The sequence below is a fragment of the Protopterus annectens genome, chromosome 11.part0 (genome assembly GCF_019279795.1).
Source record: "Protopterus annectens isolate FY-2018-M chromosome 11.part0, PAN1.0, whole genome shotgun sequence".
Taxonomy (NCBI): domain Eukaryota; kingdom Metazoa; phylum Chordata; order Ceratodontiformes; family Protopteridae; genus Protopterus; species Protopterus annectens.
Window position 1 is genome coordinate 174,775,832 of NC_056745.1, and position 20,238 is coordinate 174,796,069.

The window sequence follows — 20,238 nt, forward strand, 5'->3', positions numbered from 1 at the left end:
TCTGGTTCTAAAGAAGCTTGAGAGCTGGTGCCAAGGTCGGATCTGATTGGATCAGACAAATCATAAACAATCTGCATTCAAACTGGAACCTTAGTTTGAGAGAGCCTTACAGAACTATCTGCAAATATATAGAGCCAAGTATATTTTTCTGTATTATTCTGTATTATAGAGCTAAATTGTTTGCTTAGATATCTGTTGTCTTACTGCTCTGCAAATATATAGAGAACAGTATATATTTTTTGGCTTTATAATTTGCACATTCCTCACATCTGTGTTGAAACTGTCCCCCCCCCGCCTGTTCTTGGTTGTAGTTTAAATTTGGTGGCTTTTGCAGTGCCCGCCCCACTGTAGATTTGATCTAAGACACTCCCCCAGGCCCATCTCTTTACCGCATTTTACCTAATAAACCCTTTCTGCACTTGGTTTTAGTCCTTTTTAATTTAATTACATTTTTTCAAACTGTGTGTGGACTAATATTGCTACATATTCAAGTGTGACAGCTTGCACTGCATGAGAATTGTATTTACTACTGCTTTTGCTACTTTTCTGAAAAAAAAAATTCATCTGCTTTTACTATACTTGTGTTTCTTCCTACTTTATTTTGCTTTTGCGTCATCTTAAAAGTACTCAATTGTATTTATTACTGCTTGGTGTAACTCATTCTAAGCCTTTTAGTTTAAACAATTGGGCTTCAGACCAGTTGTTAGGAGGGTTTGTGGTCTGCACTGTAGTGGCAGAACAGGTAGCTTACATCCTTCTAAGTTGGGAACTGCTGATTGAGGGCTCAGTGTCTGTTATTCTAAAAGTGTATTAATTCTGGTTTAAGCACTTGGGCTTTCAGACCAGTTATTTTACATTAAGAGGGTTCGTGGTCTGCACTCTTGTGGGAGGAAAGGCTGGACTCTGCCCTTCTGAGCTGGGAATTTCTGGTTAAAGGCTTATAGTGCATGTATATCTGAACTGCTTCTTACTGAAATTGGTACACCTTGTTTGCTGTAGCATAGACTAGATCCAGGCCTGCTGAATCTAGCTTTGTTTGTATAACTTGAGCACTAATCCAGGCATTCTTTAAAGTATTCAATTGTATTTATTACTGCTTTGTAGTAACTTGATTAAAGTGTAGCTATCATTCTAAGTCTTTTGGATTAAGCACTTGGGCTTCAGACCAGTTGTTTTACATTAGGAAGGTTTGTGGCATGCACTGTGGTAGCAGGACAGGTAGCTTTCATCCTTCTAAGTTGGGAACTGCTGATTGAAAGCTCAGTGTCTGTTATTCTTAAAGTGTATTAGTTCTGGTTTAAGCACTTGGGCTTCAGGCCAGTTATTTTACATTAAGAAGGTTCGTGGTCTGCAGTGTTGTGGGAGGAGAGGCTGGACTCTGCCCTTCTGAGCTGGGAATTTCTGGTTAAATGTTTATAGTGACTGCATATTTGAACTGTTTCTTACTGAAATTGGTACACCTTGTTTGCTGTAGCATAGACTAGATCCAGGCCTGCTGAATCTAGCTTTGTTTGTATGCTTGTTATTTCCCTGGAACACTAATTCCACCTAAAACGCAGCTTTTCAGCGCTTCTGTGGATCCCTAGTGATATCTGCATTGCTTACTGTACTTATTTCCTTGTTTCACTTGAAAGAAAGTTACTGTTTGTCATTTTTGCATTTAAGTTACCTGTAACACATTGCACTTAAGTTACCTGGCACTTCCTCACTAAAGCAATTATATAAGTCAGCACTAAAAATTAAAAGCACTACACCCTCGCTCCCCATTGGCCCTTGTTTTCAATTATAAAGGAATTCCCAATATTATTCTAGCATGTCCAAAGGTCAGTTGTCAATCTCCTCTCCGGTCCAGCTGGTGAATCTGGGCATCTTGAGGCAATGTTACAACTGCCTCATGTACACAGACAACCCTCTCCTTCTCCCAACAAATTCCAACACATGTGAGAGATGCAACCATATAGCCAAACTGGAGGCTAAGCTCTCTCAACTCAGTACTGGCATAACCAGTCAGGAGGAGAAGGAAACCACACTCACTACAATTCCAGTCTCACATAGATCTGCCACGACAGCAAACCAAACACATAATCACACAAAAACATACTCGGAGGCTCTAAATAAAGATCTGCCTAAGCAGCAGAGACCTCCAAAGCAGACACCCAAGCAACTGCTACCCCAAAACAAAACACGTGCAACACATATCTCACAAAGCCAGTGTGCCGAACAGTCACAGCCCTTAAGGCTAAACAACACATCAGATACACTTGTAATAGGTGACTCTATCGTCAGGCACACTGACATCCCGCTCACCAGGCTGAACAAAGAGAAGGTCACGGTGAGCAGCCTGTCGGGCGCTAGGATCCGCCACATAACACAAGCACTCAGGTCAGTCCAAGGCAAGTACAAATATGACTCAGTCATTGTCCATGCTGGTGTGAATGACCTGAGACGTGCCTCCCTGGACTACATGAAAAGAGACATAGAGGAGCTCTCTGGGCATGTAGCCCAGGCCAGTATGACCCTGACCTTGAGTAGCATCTTACCCTCACCAAGAATGATGCCACAATATGAAGACAAGATGATCAATTTCAACAATTGGCTTAAGTACTGGTGTCATTCAAAGGGGATCCAATGCCTGTCAGCCTGGGATGATATGCTCGACAAGCCACAATGCTTCGCTAGGGACGGCTTGCACCTGTCACCCCTGGGCTTTCGGATATTGGCAAAGGCTCTTGCTACCCCCATAGTGCCTTTTTTAGGCAAGGCTCAAAAGATAAACCCACCTCCATAGGTATCACAAGGGATAAGAAACTAAGAGTAATGCTACTCAACGTCAGAAATCTAAACCTCAAGATGCACACACTCGAAACTCTCCTTAGCATGGAAAACATCGATATCTGTGCAGTAACAGAAACCTGGTTCAGGGCTCCCGAGAGCACCCCAGCACTACCAGGTTATACCTCATACCATGCTTTTCGGCCCCAAAACTTGGACCGAACCACAAAAGGAGGGGGAGTATCGATATTCATCAAAGATGCCCACACCTCCAGGTTGGTGGCAAAGCACGAAGCATCAGAGACTATCCATGTGCAACTAACAGTGGGTAAAACTGCCTTCCAGTTTATAGCCTGCTACAAACCACCCTCCCAAACCCAGGAACCCCACTCGGCCTTCCTGAGAACACTGGAAAATATGAAGGTCTCTCCAAACACCATTATATTGGGCGACTTCAACTACCCAAACATAGACTGGGAGCATTACTCTAGCTCCAACACCCTAGCCCAAAGGTTCCTAGAATTCATAAATTCAAATGCTATGAAACAACTTGTTACCACTCCCATAAGAGGGGAAAACATACTGGACCTGATCATCACCAACATGGGGACTCTATGCTCCAGACCAGAAGTGTATCCCTCACTGGTAAGATCAGACCATAAACTGATCTCACTGGATATTCACATCCCGACTCCACCCCCTGCCCAGAAAACCACAGTGAAAAACTTCTCTAAAGCAAATTTCACACTCCTCAAAACCGATATGGAATCCTTCAAAGCCCCCGGGCCTGTGGAAAATACAGCCCAGACCGCAGAATCCTTTATAAATGCATTCTATGAACACCTTCAGGAATGCATGGATCATGCAATCCCAAATAAAACCAAGATCCAATCCTCCAAAGGCAGACGTCCTGTCTGGTGGACCCCAGCCATAAACAAACTATACAATAGAAGGAGGAAACTACTACATGATAGAGCAAAATCCCAAAAAGGGAAGGCATCTCTGATCAGTATTAGCAAAAAACTAAGGGCACACATAAAATCGTCTAAGGCCAGCTTCGAGAGAAAAATTACATAGGACACTAAGGATAATCACAAAGCCTTCTTTAATTATGTTAGGAACCTGGGTGGGAATTCCCAGATATGCTCAGAATTAGTCCAAAATGACAAAAAATACAACAAACCCACAGACATTGCCAACATCCTAGCTGACAGGTACAGCGCAAACTTCTTCCCCCCCTCCCCACCACAAGGGCAAATATCTATCCCAGCAGAGTGCTGCCCCCCTGACATCTCAGATGCTCAGGTAAGAGCCGCCCTCTCCAAAGCAAAAAACACAGCATCAGTGGGACCAGACGGTGTCCCGGGCTGCGTCCTACATGAACTCCAAGAAGAGCTAAACCCAAACATAAAACTACTGTTCAATCTCAGCCTTTACTACAGGATATGTACCCAAAGAGTGGTGTACAGCAACAGTGGTCCCTCTCCACAAAGGTGGTGCCTCAATGGACCCTGGAAACTATCGCTCCATAAGCCTGACTATCTTGGTCTGCAAAGCTATGGAAAGGATCATCATGGACCTCATAAATAAAGATACTGGGGACCTACAGACACTGGATCCTACCCAGTTCGGCTTTGCTAAGGGCTGATCCTGCCTCTTAAACCTGGTCGATTTCTTTGAAACAGTCACCAAGGCCATCGACGAAGGGAAGGTGGCCACACAGCCTACCTGGACCTCGCAAAAGCCTTCGATACAATACCCCACTCGGGCATTATAGATAAGTTCACCAGCTTAAATATAACCCCCTATGTCACTAGATGGGTTGCAAACTGGCTCAAGGACAGAACCCACATGGTTAGAATTGCTGGAACCATGTCAGACTCCAAACCAGTTACAAGTGGCGTCCCACAAGGCTCAGTCTTGGGACCTCTCTTGTTCGGTATATATTTCTCGGAGGTACAGGCCAACACAGAAGGACTGTGGCTGACCAAGTTCGCAGAGGACTGCAAACTGGGCGCCATAATCGACTCTCCAGCCGACACAAGCATCCTCCAAAAGGGCCTCATAGAAACAGACAACTGGTGCCAGAGCCATGGCCTCAAGCTAAACACCAAAAAGTGTATAGTCATCCCCTTTGACAAAAACAAAGTGCCCACAAATTACCACATAGGTGGTAATCCATTAAGTACAGAAGAAGTAATTAGGGACCTGGGGACCCAAGTTGATAACAATCTCTCATTTGACAACCACGTGGCCAAAGTGGTTAGAAAAACATTTTATATAGCCCACCTAATCATGAAGGGATTCACATCTATATTAGGGGAGGTCATTGTGCCTCTTTACTCATCCCTCATCAGGCCCATAATCGAGTATAATTCCCCTTTTGGGATGTACCTTACTAAACACCTGCAGCAACTGGAAAGACCCCAAAAGTACCTCACCAAGAGGATCAAAGGGCTCAAACAGATGCCATATGCTGCCCGGTTAAAGAAACTCCAGCTCTACTCAGTGGCATACTGCGTGCTCAGAGGTGACCTGTGCCTGACGTGTAAAGCCATGTCCAACCTGGAATTAAGGGACATGCTGTACCTCAAAAAATCCAAATCCCATCGAGCTATACGCTCGAGAGACTTAAACCTCAGCACTGAAATAAATAGGACATGCTGGAGGGACAGATTCATAACCCAGAGGCTCCCTTCACTCTGGAATAAAATCCCAGTCCAGGTTAGTCAGAGTCCCTTATTGACTCTCTTCAAGAGGAATCTTGATGAGTGGATGGGAGATCGTAGGTTTACCCTGGGTATCACTTCTGTGTCACTGTTAGACAGAGGCACAGTATACTAACCTCGAAAAAGGGCATAGCAAAATTAATTTAAAATGGGTGGCGAAAGCCAAACATACTCTGGCTAGGCTTATAAATGCCCTAGGGCAGATAGCCTAGTATGAACCTATGAACCTATGTATGAACAGGATGAAAATCGGACAACATGGATTTAATGTTATGGTAAGCAGATAACTTTTGTATAATTAACATTTGTTTAATACCTTTATTTTATTTATTGGCTAGATTGTTCTAGTGATAGGGGAATGCTTTTTATGGAAGTTTTCAGCTGCTTCAATTAAGCTCCATATAAAATGATGTTATGAAAGTTGTATTTCATTAACTTAAACATGAACTGCTGGGTGCATAAAAGTTGGTCAACAGCACTTTCAATGAGTGGCAAATGATCAAATAAATTTGGATGAAACAACTTTTTCTGACAGTGGAGTTCTGATGTTCATCGTGTTTCACTGTTGCAGTTATTACTCTTGGGTTATCCTGCTGGCAAGCTACCTGCAGTCGGCCAGAATTCCAAAGTTTAGGTTCAACGTCGGTTGCTGTTGTCTATTCCCTGATGTCAGTGTGCCAGGGGTATAAAAGATGCAGCCAACACCATTTTTTTCAGTCTTTCTTGCCGCACGGTGCCCGAAGCAAAAGCAGTTCGCAAGTGCCGGTCGGCCGACTCCTGAGATTTTCAAATCTGAATTTCAGAATCGAAGTCTTTATTAAAGCTAAGTACCCCATTGAGGAAACTTTTTTCTTGCTCCAGACCGATGTCAGAAAAAGTTAACAATTGTATTTCTTGTGGGAAGCAAATACCTCATAAGGATTTTCACTCTTACTGTATTCCTTGCCTAGGCCCTGATCACAACGTTGCTGTCGGTTTTGTGCTAGATTTAACCAAAGCACTATCACGTGTTGGTTTGATTTTGCATTTCATTACTTTGGCCGAAGATTTATTTATATAATACCGGCAGACCAGCTGACAACTGGAGTTTACAAAAAACGCAAGGACAAGGATAGGCATCCGAGGTCCAAAACCGACGACGAAGCCTCTTCTAGGCCAGTCGCCGGTTCACCGGTTCTCAGTGAGGCGCTTTCGCAGCCCCTGGCGCCCACTACCTCAGAGCCACAGACCGCTACCGACTCCCATGTGGAGCTGACTGGGCCTCTGAAAACTCAAGGTATTAGACACTCGGAAATCAGTCCCTCAGATGGGTCTGGAGCCGCTGAGCAAGCATCAGCGTCTGAGGGTGTCTTCAGGCCTACACAACTATATGTTTAGCTATCTTCAGCTTCAAAGACAAAGACTAAAGCAGCTCTCAAGACAAAGAAACAAGTACAGCATTATCCTATTCAGACCTCCATGCCTAAAAAACAGATGCTCAAAATGGCCGAAGACCTAATTACCTTGATCAGGGGCTCCCATCCCCCTCCTAATAAGAGGCCTAGGCAAGCGACAGAGTATGATTCTTCTGATCAGGTTTCTATTTCCTCTGATTCCTCTTCTGAACAGGATTACTCCATGCTTCCCTGTGAGGATTCTGATGCTGAAGAATTCATTCCTTCAGCCTCTCCTCCTGAGGACTATTCTTTTGGGGAAACACAGCATACTATGAGGGAGCATTTCCACTGGGAGAGCCAAGATTATTCTGAATCTAAGAAAAGGCTCAGACTTCCTGCTTCTTCCTCAGCATAGATCCCTTGCTATTTCTATTGTTCTAGACATTGTAGATGATGTATTTTCAGAGTCCGGACTGTCCCTTGACTCTTTACCCCCTGCAGCTGCTAACACTCTACCAAGGTCAAAGGTCATGCCAGACCTGCCACACAATCAATGGGCAGAGGCACAAAAACAAATTACAGCCCTCATGGACATGAGGGCCATTCAGCAAGTACCACAACAAGAGCAGGGGCAAGGATTTTACTCCAGACTTTTCCTAGTACCCAGGAAGGACAAAACCTGGAGACCAATTCTGGACCTGTCTATACTAAATAAGTTTCTGGAAGTTCCAAAATTCAAGATGTTGACTCTTCAGGAGCTACTGCCCATGTTGGGCAAGAGGGCTTGGCTCGTAACTTTGGACCTAAAAGAGGCATACCTGCATGTCCCAATCAGACAATCTTGCAGAAGATACCTCAGATTCATAGCTGGCTCAATGCATTACCAATTCTCTGTACTGCCCTTTGGCTTGTCTACTGCACCCAGAGTCTTTACAAAATGCCTGGCACCAGTAATTGCGTTCTGCAGGCAAAAAGGAATTCAAATATATCCCTACTTGGACGACTGCCTAATTCAAGCAGAGAACAAAGACACTCTTCTAAAGCATCTGGCATTTGTAAAAAGATTACTAATTGGCTTAGGGTACACAGTAAAGGAAAATAAATCAAAACTAGTGCCCTCTCGAGATAATATTCCTGGGTGCAAGCTTAAATACAACTGCCCAGATGGCTTATCTCACGCCAGACAAACAAAAACAACTGACTGCTTACTTCAATAAATTGGCAACAAAAACAAAAACCCACCTATCTGCAAGGAAAATCCTGCAGGCTTTGGGTTTCATGGCATCCTGCATTCTATTAATTCCATATGCCAGACTGCATATGTGGAAACTACAATGGTATCTGAAAAGTGTTTTGACTCAGCATTGCCACAGCCTAGAGACAGTAATTGCACTCATTCCCTGCCTACAACAGGAGTTTCGAAGGTGGGCAGAAGCCTGTCACCACAACAAGGGTCTGCCATTCAGTTTACCCACAGCCAGACAGACACTGACAACGGATGCATCAGATTATGCCTGGGGGGCTCATATGGCAGGAAAATGTATTCAGGGCACATGGCCTGCAAACCAGAGGCATCTTCACATCAATCAAAAAGAGATGCTAGTTGTTCAAAATGACCTGACAGCTTTCAAGGACCTGCTTCATCCAGGACAGTTACCGATAAAGATAGACAACACTACGGTCATGTGGTACATAAACAAGCAGGGAGGTACACATTCCTACCCCCTCTGCAGACAGGTACACATTCCTACCCCCTCTGCAGACAAGCAATGACCTTATGGGACACATTGGCTTTTCAAGTTCACCTGCAAGCACAATTCCTGCCAGGAAAACAAATATTCTGGCAGACGAACTAAGCAGAAACCTCACGGATCCCCACAAATGGAAACTGGATCGACAAGTCTTCAGAATGATAATAAGGAAATGGGGATGCCCATACATAGATCTACTTGCCTCCCCTCACAACTGTCAATTGCAGAGATTTTGCACAAGGATTTACCACAAGCAAGCATGGAAAGTGGATGCCCTATCATTCAGCTGGAACAATCTAACAGTATATGCTTTTCCCCCACTACCTCTCCTTCCCAAAGTACTCCTGAAGGTCAGACAAGAGAAGCCAAAAATGATTCTGATTGCACCAGACTGGCCACACCAGTACTGGTACCCAATCCTAAAGAGGTTGTCTCAAGATCCAGCATGGATATTGCCTTAAACTTCTCACTTGCTGACCCAACAAAACAATCAGATCCTGCAGAGCCAACTCAGGACCTTAAATTTGGCAGCATGGCAGATAATGTAGCCATTCAGAACACTCCTCTTTCAAAAGCTGTTATGGATGTTATCTTGGAGGCCAGGAGGCCCAGTGCCAGAAAATCTTATGCGGAAAAATGGAAGAGATTTTGTGCTTGGAACCAGGAACAAGGCATTGACATGTCTGTACCAAATATTCCTCAGATTTTACAATACCTAACTGAGATGCTGAACAAAGGCCTTTTTTTCTCATCAGTTAAGATTCATGCCTCTGCCTTTTCTGCACATTACAATATGGAACCACCTATCTTTTCTCATCCTTTAATAAGGCAGTACCTCAGAGGGTCAAAAACATTAGGCCTCCAAGGAGAGCACCAATTCTGGCCTGGGACCTCAATTATGTTTTGTAAAACCTCACACTGTCTCCTTTCAAGCCAGCATCAACAGCAGATATAAAATGATTATCCTGGAAAACAGCTCTACTCCTAGCCATAACCTCCGCAAGGCGAGTCTCGGAGTTACAAGCACTCATGGCTGTGGAACCTTTCATCATGTTTCATCCAGACAGGGTTTCTCTGAGGACAAACCCTACATTTATGCCTAAGGTGGTTTCCAGTGTGGCCCTCAACCAAACCATTCACTTGCCTACCTTTTACTCAACTCCACAGAACAAGGGTGAGAAAATTGTGCATTCTTTGGACATACACAGGCAGTTATGCTTCTAGTTGGACAGAACTAAAGCTTTCAGAAAGACTGAGCAACTTTTAGTGTCATATGCTGCAGGATCACAAGGAAAGGCTATCTCAAAACAGACTATTTCTAAATGGATAGGCCATTGCATCCGTTTCTGCTATTTTCAACATGGCAAATCAGTGCCTAAGGGCATTAGGCCTCATTCCACCAGAGCAGCAGCCACTTCAGCAGCCTTCCTCAGAGGAGTACCAACCAAAGAAATCTTAGAGGCTGCAACTTGAGTTCAGTGCACATTTTTACAAAGCACTACCACTTGCTTCTCTACTCTACGTCCAGAGCAGGCTTCGCCACTGCAGTTCTGCAGGGCCTCATAGCCTCTCCTAATCCTATTTAGCTCAGCCACCCATCCTCAGCTTTGGGATTCTACCCAAGAGTAATGACTGCAACAGTGAAACACGATGAACATAGTACAGTTGTGTACCTACCATAAATGTAGATGTTCGAGTGTATTCACTGTTGCAGTCCAGGTTACCCACCCACCATCCCCCTTCTCTTTGCTGGGACTTATCTGCACTTTATTCTATACAACCTTTTTGGTGTATTTGCTTGTAGATGAAGGAAATTTTATTTTTATGCTTGTATTTCTTATTGGTACATTTTTCAGCCTACCTATTTGGGGCACCTGACATCTGGGGCAAGAAAAACTGAAGAAAATAGCATTGGCGGCATCTTTTATACCCCTGGCACACTGACATCAGGGAAGAGGCGACAGCAACCGACGCCAGACCTAGACTTTGGAATTCTGGCCGACTGCGGGTAGCCTGCCAGCAGGATAACCCAAGAGTAATGACTGCAACAGTGAATACACTCGAACATCTACATTTATGGTAAGTACACAACTGTACTTTTTTGCTCCACTGCTGTGTGACTGAGGTGTAGAAGTTTGGGAGAGAGGTTGCCCCATCTGCAAAAAAAAAAAAAAAAATATTCCCCAGAGGCCCTGAGGTTCACCAAAAGTTATTTCGGATATTTTTTGATTTCTCAATACTTGATTATAGAGTTGTTTATCAATCTACATGATTCCAAACTGCTCTTGTATTAGTAACTTTCTGTCAGTTGCTCAAATGAAAGTATATTCACAATCAGAAGCAAGTTTTAAAAATGTATTTTTTGTAATGATGTAAGCCCCCTGCACCTTTTGGTTCTGGGGCTCTGACTTCATACTTCCACACTATAAATGTACAGCCCTCAAGGTCATGCAGACTCTAAGAAGGTATATTTACAGACACATTCTGTGTATTCAAGTATCTTCAGATATACAAATGAATGAGCTATGAGCAGCTGAACTTTGAGCAAGTAAAATATGACTTATTAGGTATTTAAAATATTTACTGCCTTGAGGTTATTCATTTATTCTAGGAAGATATGCAAATTCCAAATAATATTATGATCTTGCATTGAATAATGGGAGAGAGGATTTCTAGTTCTCTTTTGCAGTGAGTTCTAATCATATGTTTACCATTTTTCCTTTTCAGAATTTTAAAGGAACAAGAAGACAAAGAGAAAGAAAAAACAGTTCAATTAGTTCAAGATTCTGCCAAGAAGAAGTCCTGCTGCTGATAAAGTTAGCATACCTGTCCTAAAATACATGCAGAATCATCTGAAGCAGATCTTTATACTCAGACACACCAGTATGAGTAATGATTTTTTTTCCTGCTTTGGGATGCTGGACTTCCAGGAATGTGCTGCTTTTGTTTCCCTGATGTCATGATGAACAGTCTGTAAAAAAAAAAAAACTGCGAGTAAATTTTTATTCTCTTACACTAAACAGCAAGTTGCCCTTAAATGTTTTATAGTGGCTCTCTCTAGAGGAGATCTCCCACTGCTGAGGTATGTACATACATGGAGCATATGAAGGCAACGACCTGTGCTTTATCACTACAGACCAAGGGACTGCTGCTACACTCATTATTGTTTTGTTATATAAAACGTCTGAACTGCACTTGTGATTTTTTGGATTTAGCAGCTGGCCACATGCGACTTTTCAAATGGTTTACAAGAATGATGTACAGCAAATTAAAAAAAAAAGACAAAATAATAAATGTTTCACATTTTACCTTGCTTAGCTACATGCAGACTGATATACTCATTGTAAATGCATTTGCATTACTGGTATGCTGTACATTGGAAATGGTATGCTGGGTACTTTTTAATTTAAAGAAATATGCTATTTTAACTGCAGTAGCCATTTTAATTTACCACTGTGTCGTATTGATGCTCCTTCTCATGATACATTTTGTTGTTGAATTGTGTACTACTGAATTTTACTTGAAAAACAGTTTAAAAAGCAAAGCAGAAGTACATGTTAAAGATCACATTGGTTTAACAGAAATGAAGTTCTGGAAAGGTACTACTACACTCTCATTTTGATTTATTTTGCTTCATCCACAGATTAGTCTGAAATGCCCAGTTTTAAATAAAAGGCTCTACCAAATTCAGTGCTTTCTTAAAATGATTGAATGTTCTGATGGAAAACAGTTCTGTTAATTTTCATATGCTAATAATAAAAAAAAATTCTCCCGGGGAGACAAACCCGGGGCTCATTAACAATGGATACAGCTAAGTCAGTTTATATGATAATAAGCTCCACATTGTGGCCACAGCAGGGACATGTGGCAAGACTGTGTTAAACCAACTCATGGCTAATCAAACATATGAGCAGCTGCTGCAAGCATTGACCCTGCATTAGTGTGTAGATTAATCATCGCAAATCCACATGTAAAGATGGCAATGCTATTTTGATGATGTGGTGCTGTAACGCAAGGTAACAGATATGTGGAGAAATGTCCTACGGAAGGAGTTAAGTCAAAAATGTCTACAAATGGAGTATAGTAGGGGTAGTAAGGGAACAGAAACAACAGACATGAGCAGAAGAATGCAAAGTAGCTGCTAACCAAAGCAGGGATGTATAACACAATGGAGAAGGGGTCACGGTATACAGAAAAATAGTCTGTAATACTTGAACTTAGAATCTGTGAAACCCAGACAGCATAGTTGGGATACAGTAAACATGATGTACTGATCAATATTATTCCTGTCTGATAAGTGCCAGGAATAAAAAAATATGTCATTACCCTGAGGGGATTTGACCCATTAACTCTGCCTAGTTACATTATACTCTGCACTTTGTTGACAGAATGAGCCACATTGAAGGTGTCAGAAAAGTGGATCTGTGAATGTTGCACATTTGTAGAATGAAATCAGACAGGCCTCAATGAATTTAAATCCATTGCCTGAAGCAATAATCTACCAGACAGTAAAATGACAAGGTGAACCTCAGCACCTGCCACACTTAAGCTCTCAAGGATGCACATATCAGGTGAATGTTACACATTTGCTGAATTAAATCAAACAAAAAAGACAGGTGATAAGAGACTGAATCCCATTACTTTCTGTAGTAATATTCTAACACAGTGCATTAACAAAGTGAGCCACAGTAGAAGTCACACTTAAACTCTAAGGAAAGCACATATTAGATTAATGTTAATGTTATACATTTGCAGAATGAAAGTAGAAAAGTGGAAAACAAATGTACAGACATGAGGTGATTAGAACCTTCCACTCAGTGAAGTGACAAACCACAAATCACGTCGGGAATAAACTGAGCCATGGAATAGTCAAGCTAAAGTAGGTTTTGCCCTGTTGCATGTTTGCCATCTACCACAAGACAGTGCTCAGCTCATTTGCACAATTGATGACAGCCATTGTCAGCTTACGTTGGATGTGAACTCAGTTGGACTTCATTGCTGATATACAACAAGCAGTGCTTTCTGTAGTCATTTGCACATAAGCATCATCAGTGTTCTTCCTGATCCTTTGTGAACATTTTAATTTCAGAAAGATGAATAAATTAGAAGCCTTTTTTGGGCATGTGCATAGTCTGTTTGCTTTTTTACCAGATTAAAGGATGGAAATGGGGATATGGAACATAGAAGAAAAGGGTCAGAAAGCAAAGTGTAGAACAAAAGATGAGCAACTACGGAATGAGTAAAATGGGGGTGGGGTAAAGCATACCTATCAACTTCTTACCTCCAGAATTCTGGCGAAAGCCAACAATAATGGCATGGCATAAGCCAAAAATCAGGGACATATTTTACATATTGCTCCTATAAATGTGGAAACTGGCTAGAATAACATGTTTTACATTACTGTGTATTCAATGAAGGAAACTAAAATGTGTGTCATTATTTATGACTTTTGTCCTCAATGATTTGCCAGAAAACTACACTTTTTAAGAGAAATTGAACAAAAAATATGAGCCAAACATCTAGACCTTGTTCAAATATCTGGGCAGTTAATGGGTATGGGTGGGGTGGAGACATAACCTTTTTTTATGAGAAAAGTGCCCATTTTTTTCTGCAAGAAATGTAAAAGCTGGGAAGGTAGTACGGGAAGTAAGAGTAAGGTAAGATGTGCAGGATAGGTAGCAGGGATATACAGACACTACAGACAGAGAATGAGTGCAGGAGAACACAATGGTGAAGGAAGCATGAGACAAATGAGAAAACAGTGTTGAGGGAAAGATTGTAATATCAACAGGGATGACATAGACAAAAAAGATAGGGGAACACCAGGTTGGGAAATTGGATTAGGTGTTCATGGATACAGTTTCTGCCAACCTAGACCTGTCACCATGGGTACTGTCAACACTGGTCCTAGATCAGAAGGTGGAGCCAATGCTAAGATGGGAAGCAGCTCAACAAGTCACAGAAACGTGATCTCCATGTACAGATTCTGGCATCTAACCTCCTGAGAATGAGATCCCCCACAGGGTCTGCCATCTCTCCATGGGTGAAGAAGTCACCTCTTTTTACACTACTACTGGCTGGTGCTATTTTAACTGCCTTGGATACAATGCTGTCTGATGTAGGTGGTGCAGGTAGGTCAAGAGGTTCCAAAGGCAACTGTGGTAGGCTGGAAGCCAGATGTGTTGAGTAATTCTGGTGGTGGTGATGCTGGAGCTGTTGTTGCCACCTGTGGGGGGGCCAACAGGATTGGCTAGTGAGATAGCTGCTAGTTTGGATGATGTTGCATGTAATATTAAAAGAACAAGAGAGAAACAAAACAATAAATAAAATAAATTTAATTAAGAAAAAGGATTACAAAAATAAGGGTACAGAAAAGAAATGCAAACACAATCAAGGGTCATTTATTTATATACAAAATGATTGTTAATTACAAAATATTTACATATCTACAAATATTTACAAGTATTCAAAGATATATATATATATATATATATATATATATATATATATATATATATATATATAAATGTACACACACACACAAACCTGTTTACACAATCATACTAAATGTTCATCCCTATTAGACCCCCACTCCTTTTTCCATAACCACCATCTCATTTTATTTAATATTGATGCTAAAATCCATTTACCATTAAATATAATTTCATTTATTTTTTTCAATCTATATAACCTATACAACATAAAATACATTTTTATCTATTATTTTAACACATTCTTTTTGTCTGTTCTTATCATAGCCATATTTATTTTATCCACTTATTTTATAACTTCAAAAAATCTTCTTTACACTGTTTTCCTCATAAGTTTTTTACTCTTTTTCATTTCAAAAACACATGTTCTGCAGTTTCTTCTTCTTGACAATGTAAAAATATTGTATCACTTTTCTTCTTATATGACTTATTTCCTTTTACTGGCAATTTATCTATTACCAATCTCAATGAAACATCTTGGCATTCTGCTTTCTGATTACACCATTTGATTCTTATTTTTATAGCTTTATTTTTTTTCATCTTTTGTATTTTCCCATGGTTTTACATAGTAATGTTTTATCATTATATTCTTATACCATTCTTTTCTATCTTTTCTATATCAATTTTTATTTTACGCAAAATATTTTTTTCTTGCTAATATTTTATTTCTCATTTATACACTCTTTTTTTTCTCTTTTACTCTTTGTTTTACCATACCCCCAAATTTATCATACTTATATTTATAAAATTGTACTACCAATCTGTCATCTTTTCCATTTATCCATTTTAACACCTTGTACAAATTAAAAAATACACAAATTCCACACAGAAGAACACTGTTTGTAGTACAAAATCAAGAAATATCAACAAAAAGACCAAAGCAGCCTCACTGCAGATGCTCTCAAAAATCACTCCAGATGCAAAATCCACCAGAGATGTTTAATACAAAGTCCAGCAAAAACGTTCAGTATAAAATAGGTAAGCGCTTTCACAAATATCCCATTTGCTTCATCAGACCAGACCAAGTTCTGATGAAGCAAATGGGATAATTGGGAAAGTGCTTACCTATTTGATACTGAATGTTTTTGCTGGACCTTGTACAAATTAAATGAAGCAGCATATACCACTGGGTTAATTAACCCTAGACCTCTTTCTTCTTTAATTACATACAAAACTCCTCTTTTTACTGGGTTTAATCTAGAACCCCATATAAATACAAAATATATATCTGCAATAATTCTTATTCAAATCTTGTTGGCAACATACATTCACCTGCTTAGTATGCTATTTTACCCATCAGTGCTGAATTTATCAAATACGCTTTTTTTTTTCTGAACTCCGGAAAATACAGGTTTATTTCTCCAATTTTTTGCATTGAATTCTACATACATCTTTATTTCCAAATGTTATACCTAACACAGAAATTTAATACACTGTTAAATATATACCCTGATATTCACTACATCACTTAAACCTTTAGTTTTCTTTTTATTTAAAGCCATCCCTTTCATCTCTAGACACTCATTTGTGCAAATTACTACTTCTTGTATTCAATTTTTTTGCAATTATTATAATGTCATCTGCATATGTTAACAGAACTGGAACTCTTAACCCTTCAGCTGTTATATAACCTGCTTCATTCATTTTGAAATTTTATTCACATATTATCATATTTATAAGTAATGCAAAGAGCATACATCTCACTCCGTCTTACACCACTCTTCATATGTACTTCTTGACATAACCAGTCATTTACAAGTATTTTTACTGTATTATTACTATATGCTGAGATACATAATTTCTTTTCTCACTTATACTATATTATATCATTATTTCCCATAATATTTCATGTCCAGTTGTGCCAAATGCCTTATTAAGGTCTCCTATCATGATTTTCACTTGTTCTTTTCTGTTCATAATGCCATCCACAATTTCTCTAAATATCATTGATAATGCTTGACAACCCATCCCCCCTTATACTATATATGCTATCTTCCATGACATTTTCCATTTTTGTTTCAAATCTCTTTTATATTATTTTCATAAAGTTCTTATAATCATTATTATTCAATACTATTGGTCTACAGTTTTTTAATTGTCTTCTATCTACTGTATTCCATATGAATTTAATTATTCCTCCACATAATTCTTCATACATAAAACTTTCATTTAAATATTCATTCAAAATCTTAAAAAAATATTTTTTTGCCAATCCCTTAAATTTTTATACATTTATAACCTTTTATATCTTGTCCTAGTGCTGAATCTATATTAACTTGCCCTAATGCTTTATCTAGCTCATTTAAAGAAATCTCCTTTTCCAACTCTTTATTCTTTTTTCTGTTAACTATTTTACTTTTCATGTTTTTTTCACTACCTACTTTTTTAAAACATTTCTTGCACATGTTGTACTACACTATTCATAATCTTTTCCTGCGTTCTTCTATTTCTCCTTTTACATTTTTTATTTCTGTCATTACACTACCGTCTTGCTTTACTAATCTGCTTAAGTAATTCAAAAATGATCTTTTTCCTTGTAAAAATATCTTTGCTTATATAACAATTGTATTTTTTCTTGATTTCTTTCATATAATTATTTTTCTTTGTCACAGTACTTTCTGTCATTATGTTCTAAATTTTCCAATACATCATTATATTTTTTTATACTTTTATTCTTTCTCTACTTTTCTCACATCATATTACCACTGTAAAAAAAAAAAATATATATTTTAAATATCATCCACCATTCAGACATTTTTTTAATAAAATATCATACTAATAGGATATTTCCACAACTGTATTACTAATCTCTTTCTGTCGTCATTCCATGCTTTATCATGTATCCTTTTTATTCCTTTGCCTATTTTATATATTCCTTGTTTTCCTTGATCTCTAGTTATATTGCAAGATGATCAGAAAATCCTGTTTCAACTACTTTATTTATTTATTTATTACATTTGTTAGGTTGGCTGCGGTGGTGCAGTGGTTAGCATTGCTGCCTCACAGCAAGAGGTTCTCTGGTGTGATCCTCGGCTGAGGTGCCTTCTGTGCGGAGTCTGCATGTCCTCCCTGTGGTCAAGTGGGTTTCCTCCGAGTGCTCTAGTTTCCTCCCACATCCCAAAGACATGCTGTAGGTGGATTGGATACTCTAAACTGGCCCTAGGTGTGAGTGTGTGTGTGCCTTCTGTGGAAGGTTTGGCACCAGAGTGGCAACTCAACACCATAAAACTCTACTGCCAATCATGAGTGGATAAGTGATCCGCTATGTTGACTTCTAACTGGGAAAAGCCGAAAGAAGAAGATTTATTACATTTGTTAACCGGGTATGTCCAACTGGGCCAGAGGCCCATTTTCAGCAGAGACCCAGGGAGAAAAGCTCCACAGTAATACATAACAACAAACAAAGGCATAGTAACAGCAAACATTAGTACAACAGAATTATTTTACAGTGTCAAGAAACAGTACAAAAGCAAGGTCCCGTTATTAGTGGAGACCGAGGGAGAAATCTTCACAGTAGTACACCTTAACCAAGTAGCAGTAAATATAATCAGTAGAACAGTACAATTACAGTACAGAATGAGAAAACACTAGAAAGTATTTAAACTAAAGTTTACAATAGGGATGTTAGAAGGTCAGATGAGAAAGATAAATAAGAGTGGGGGAAAAGATTAACCTGAGGAGTGGCAGGAGCACAGCCAATGACTGGAAAGGTGTTCATTTAGGAGTGATTTGAACTGGACATGTACTGGATTTTTTGCTATTTTTGTCTGGAAGGGTGCTCTAGAGTTTGGCTATTCTGTGTGAATAGAGGGAGTTGCCATGATGGTTGTGGGAGTTGGATACCTTTAGTAGGAGTTTGTTGGAAGATCTGAGGGATGTGATGTTAGTATTAGGTTGAACTAAAGAGGAGATGGGAGGGCAGTTTTTGGGATGGTATATTATTTTGTGGGCTAAGGATAGTTGATTGAGAGACAGAAGGTTGTGGTGATCTAGCCAGTTTAATATTGAAAGAGCTGAGCAGTGGTGGGATCTGTGTGAGTGATTTGTGGAAAATTTAGCAAACTTATGGCAGCAAGATTCTAGGTTGTTGAGGTCAGATTTTCAAAGGTTAGTAAATATGAGAGAGCTGTAGAGAAGGGTAGATAGAAGGTGTGTGTGAGCAGTGACTAGCCTGAAGTTAGGAATGGTTTGGCCCTGTATAGGGTACCTAGTTTGATGTGGACTTTGCTGATGGTTTGGGCAATATGTATATTAAATTTGAGGTTTTCATCTATGACAGCACCTAAAGGTTTAGTGTTGTTAGTGGAGGCAATTTTGGTACCATTTGCAGGGATGATTCATAGAGGGAGCTGGGAAGTTTTGGGTTTTTTGTTACTGAAAACTATGATTTTGGTTTTATTGGGATTTCAAATGAGATGGTATTGGGAGAGGTAAGTTTCAATGTCCTGAAAGGAAGATTGCATATTTAGTTGTAGTTCTTGGGGTGAGGGGGGCAGGCAGATAAGGGTAGCATCATCTGCATACTGTACTATGGAGGCATGCAGGGTTGCTGTACTGAGGTTGTTTGTGAATATGATGAAGAGAAATGGATCAAGAATAGAACCTTGGGGTACACCCATGGAGATGAGGAGTGGGGGGGGGGAGTTCCACTATGTAACCTGTTAACAATTGGAAAGATAGCTGTGGAACCAGGTTAATGAGGATAAACTAAAGACACAGGAAGATAGTTTATTTAGTAAAAGCTGGTGGGATACAGTGTTGAAGGCTTTAGACATGTTGAGAAATATGGAAGAGACATGCTGGCCTTCGTTCATGAGATGGCGGATGGTGTTAGTGAAGGTTAGGAGCATAGTGCTGGTACTATGCTATAGTACTATGAAGTTATTGTTGAGGAAGTAGTTTGATTTGGTTGTGGATGCATTTTTCTAAAATTTTTGCAAGGGGGGGAAGTATGGCTATGGAATGATAGTTGGTTAGTTCTTTGGAGTGTCTACTTTGTGGAGAGGTATAATATGAGATATTTTCTATATAAGTGGGACATATTGTTCTTTAATATAGTGGTTGATCAGGATTGAAATTGGGTACCTAATTGAAGAGGCTGCAAGTTTTAGAAATTCGT

General features: G+C 39.9%; 1 protein-coding gene across 3 annotated transcripts in view; it reads left to right on the forward strand.

Annotated features, from left to right (window-relative positions):
- Positions 1-12,314, forward strand: part of CRACR2A (calcium release activated channel regulator 2A) — a 1,193,169-nt gene extending 1,180,855 nt beyond the window's left edge. For all 3 annotated transcript variants that reach the window (XM_044087573.1, XM_044087571.1, XM_044087572.1), the window contains exon 19: positions 11,356-12,314. In XM_044087573.1, the coding sequence (XP_043943508.1) occupies positions 11,356-11,440 (85 nt within the window). In that variant the 3' untranslated portion in view covers positions 11,441-12,314. The remainder of the gene's footprint in view (positions 1-11,355) is intronic.
- Positions 12,315-20,238: the final 7,924 nt, after the last annotated feature.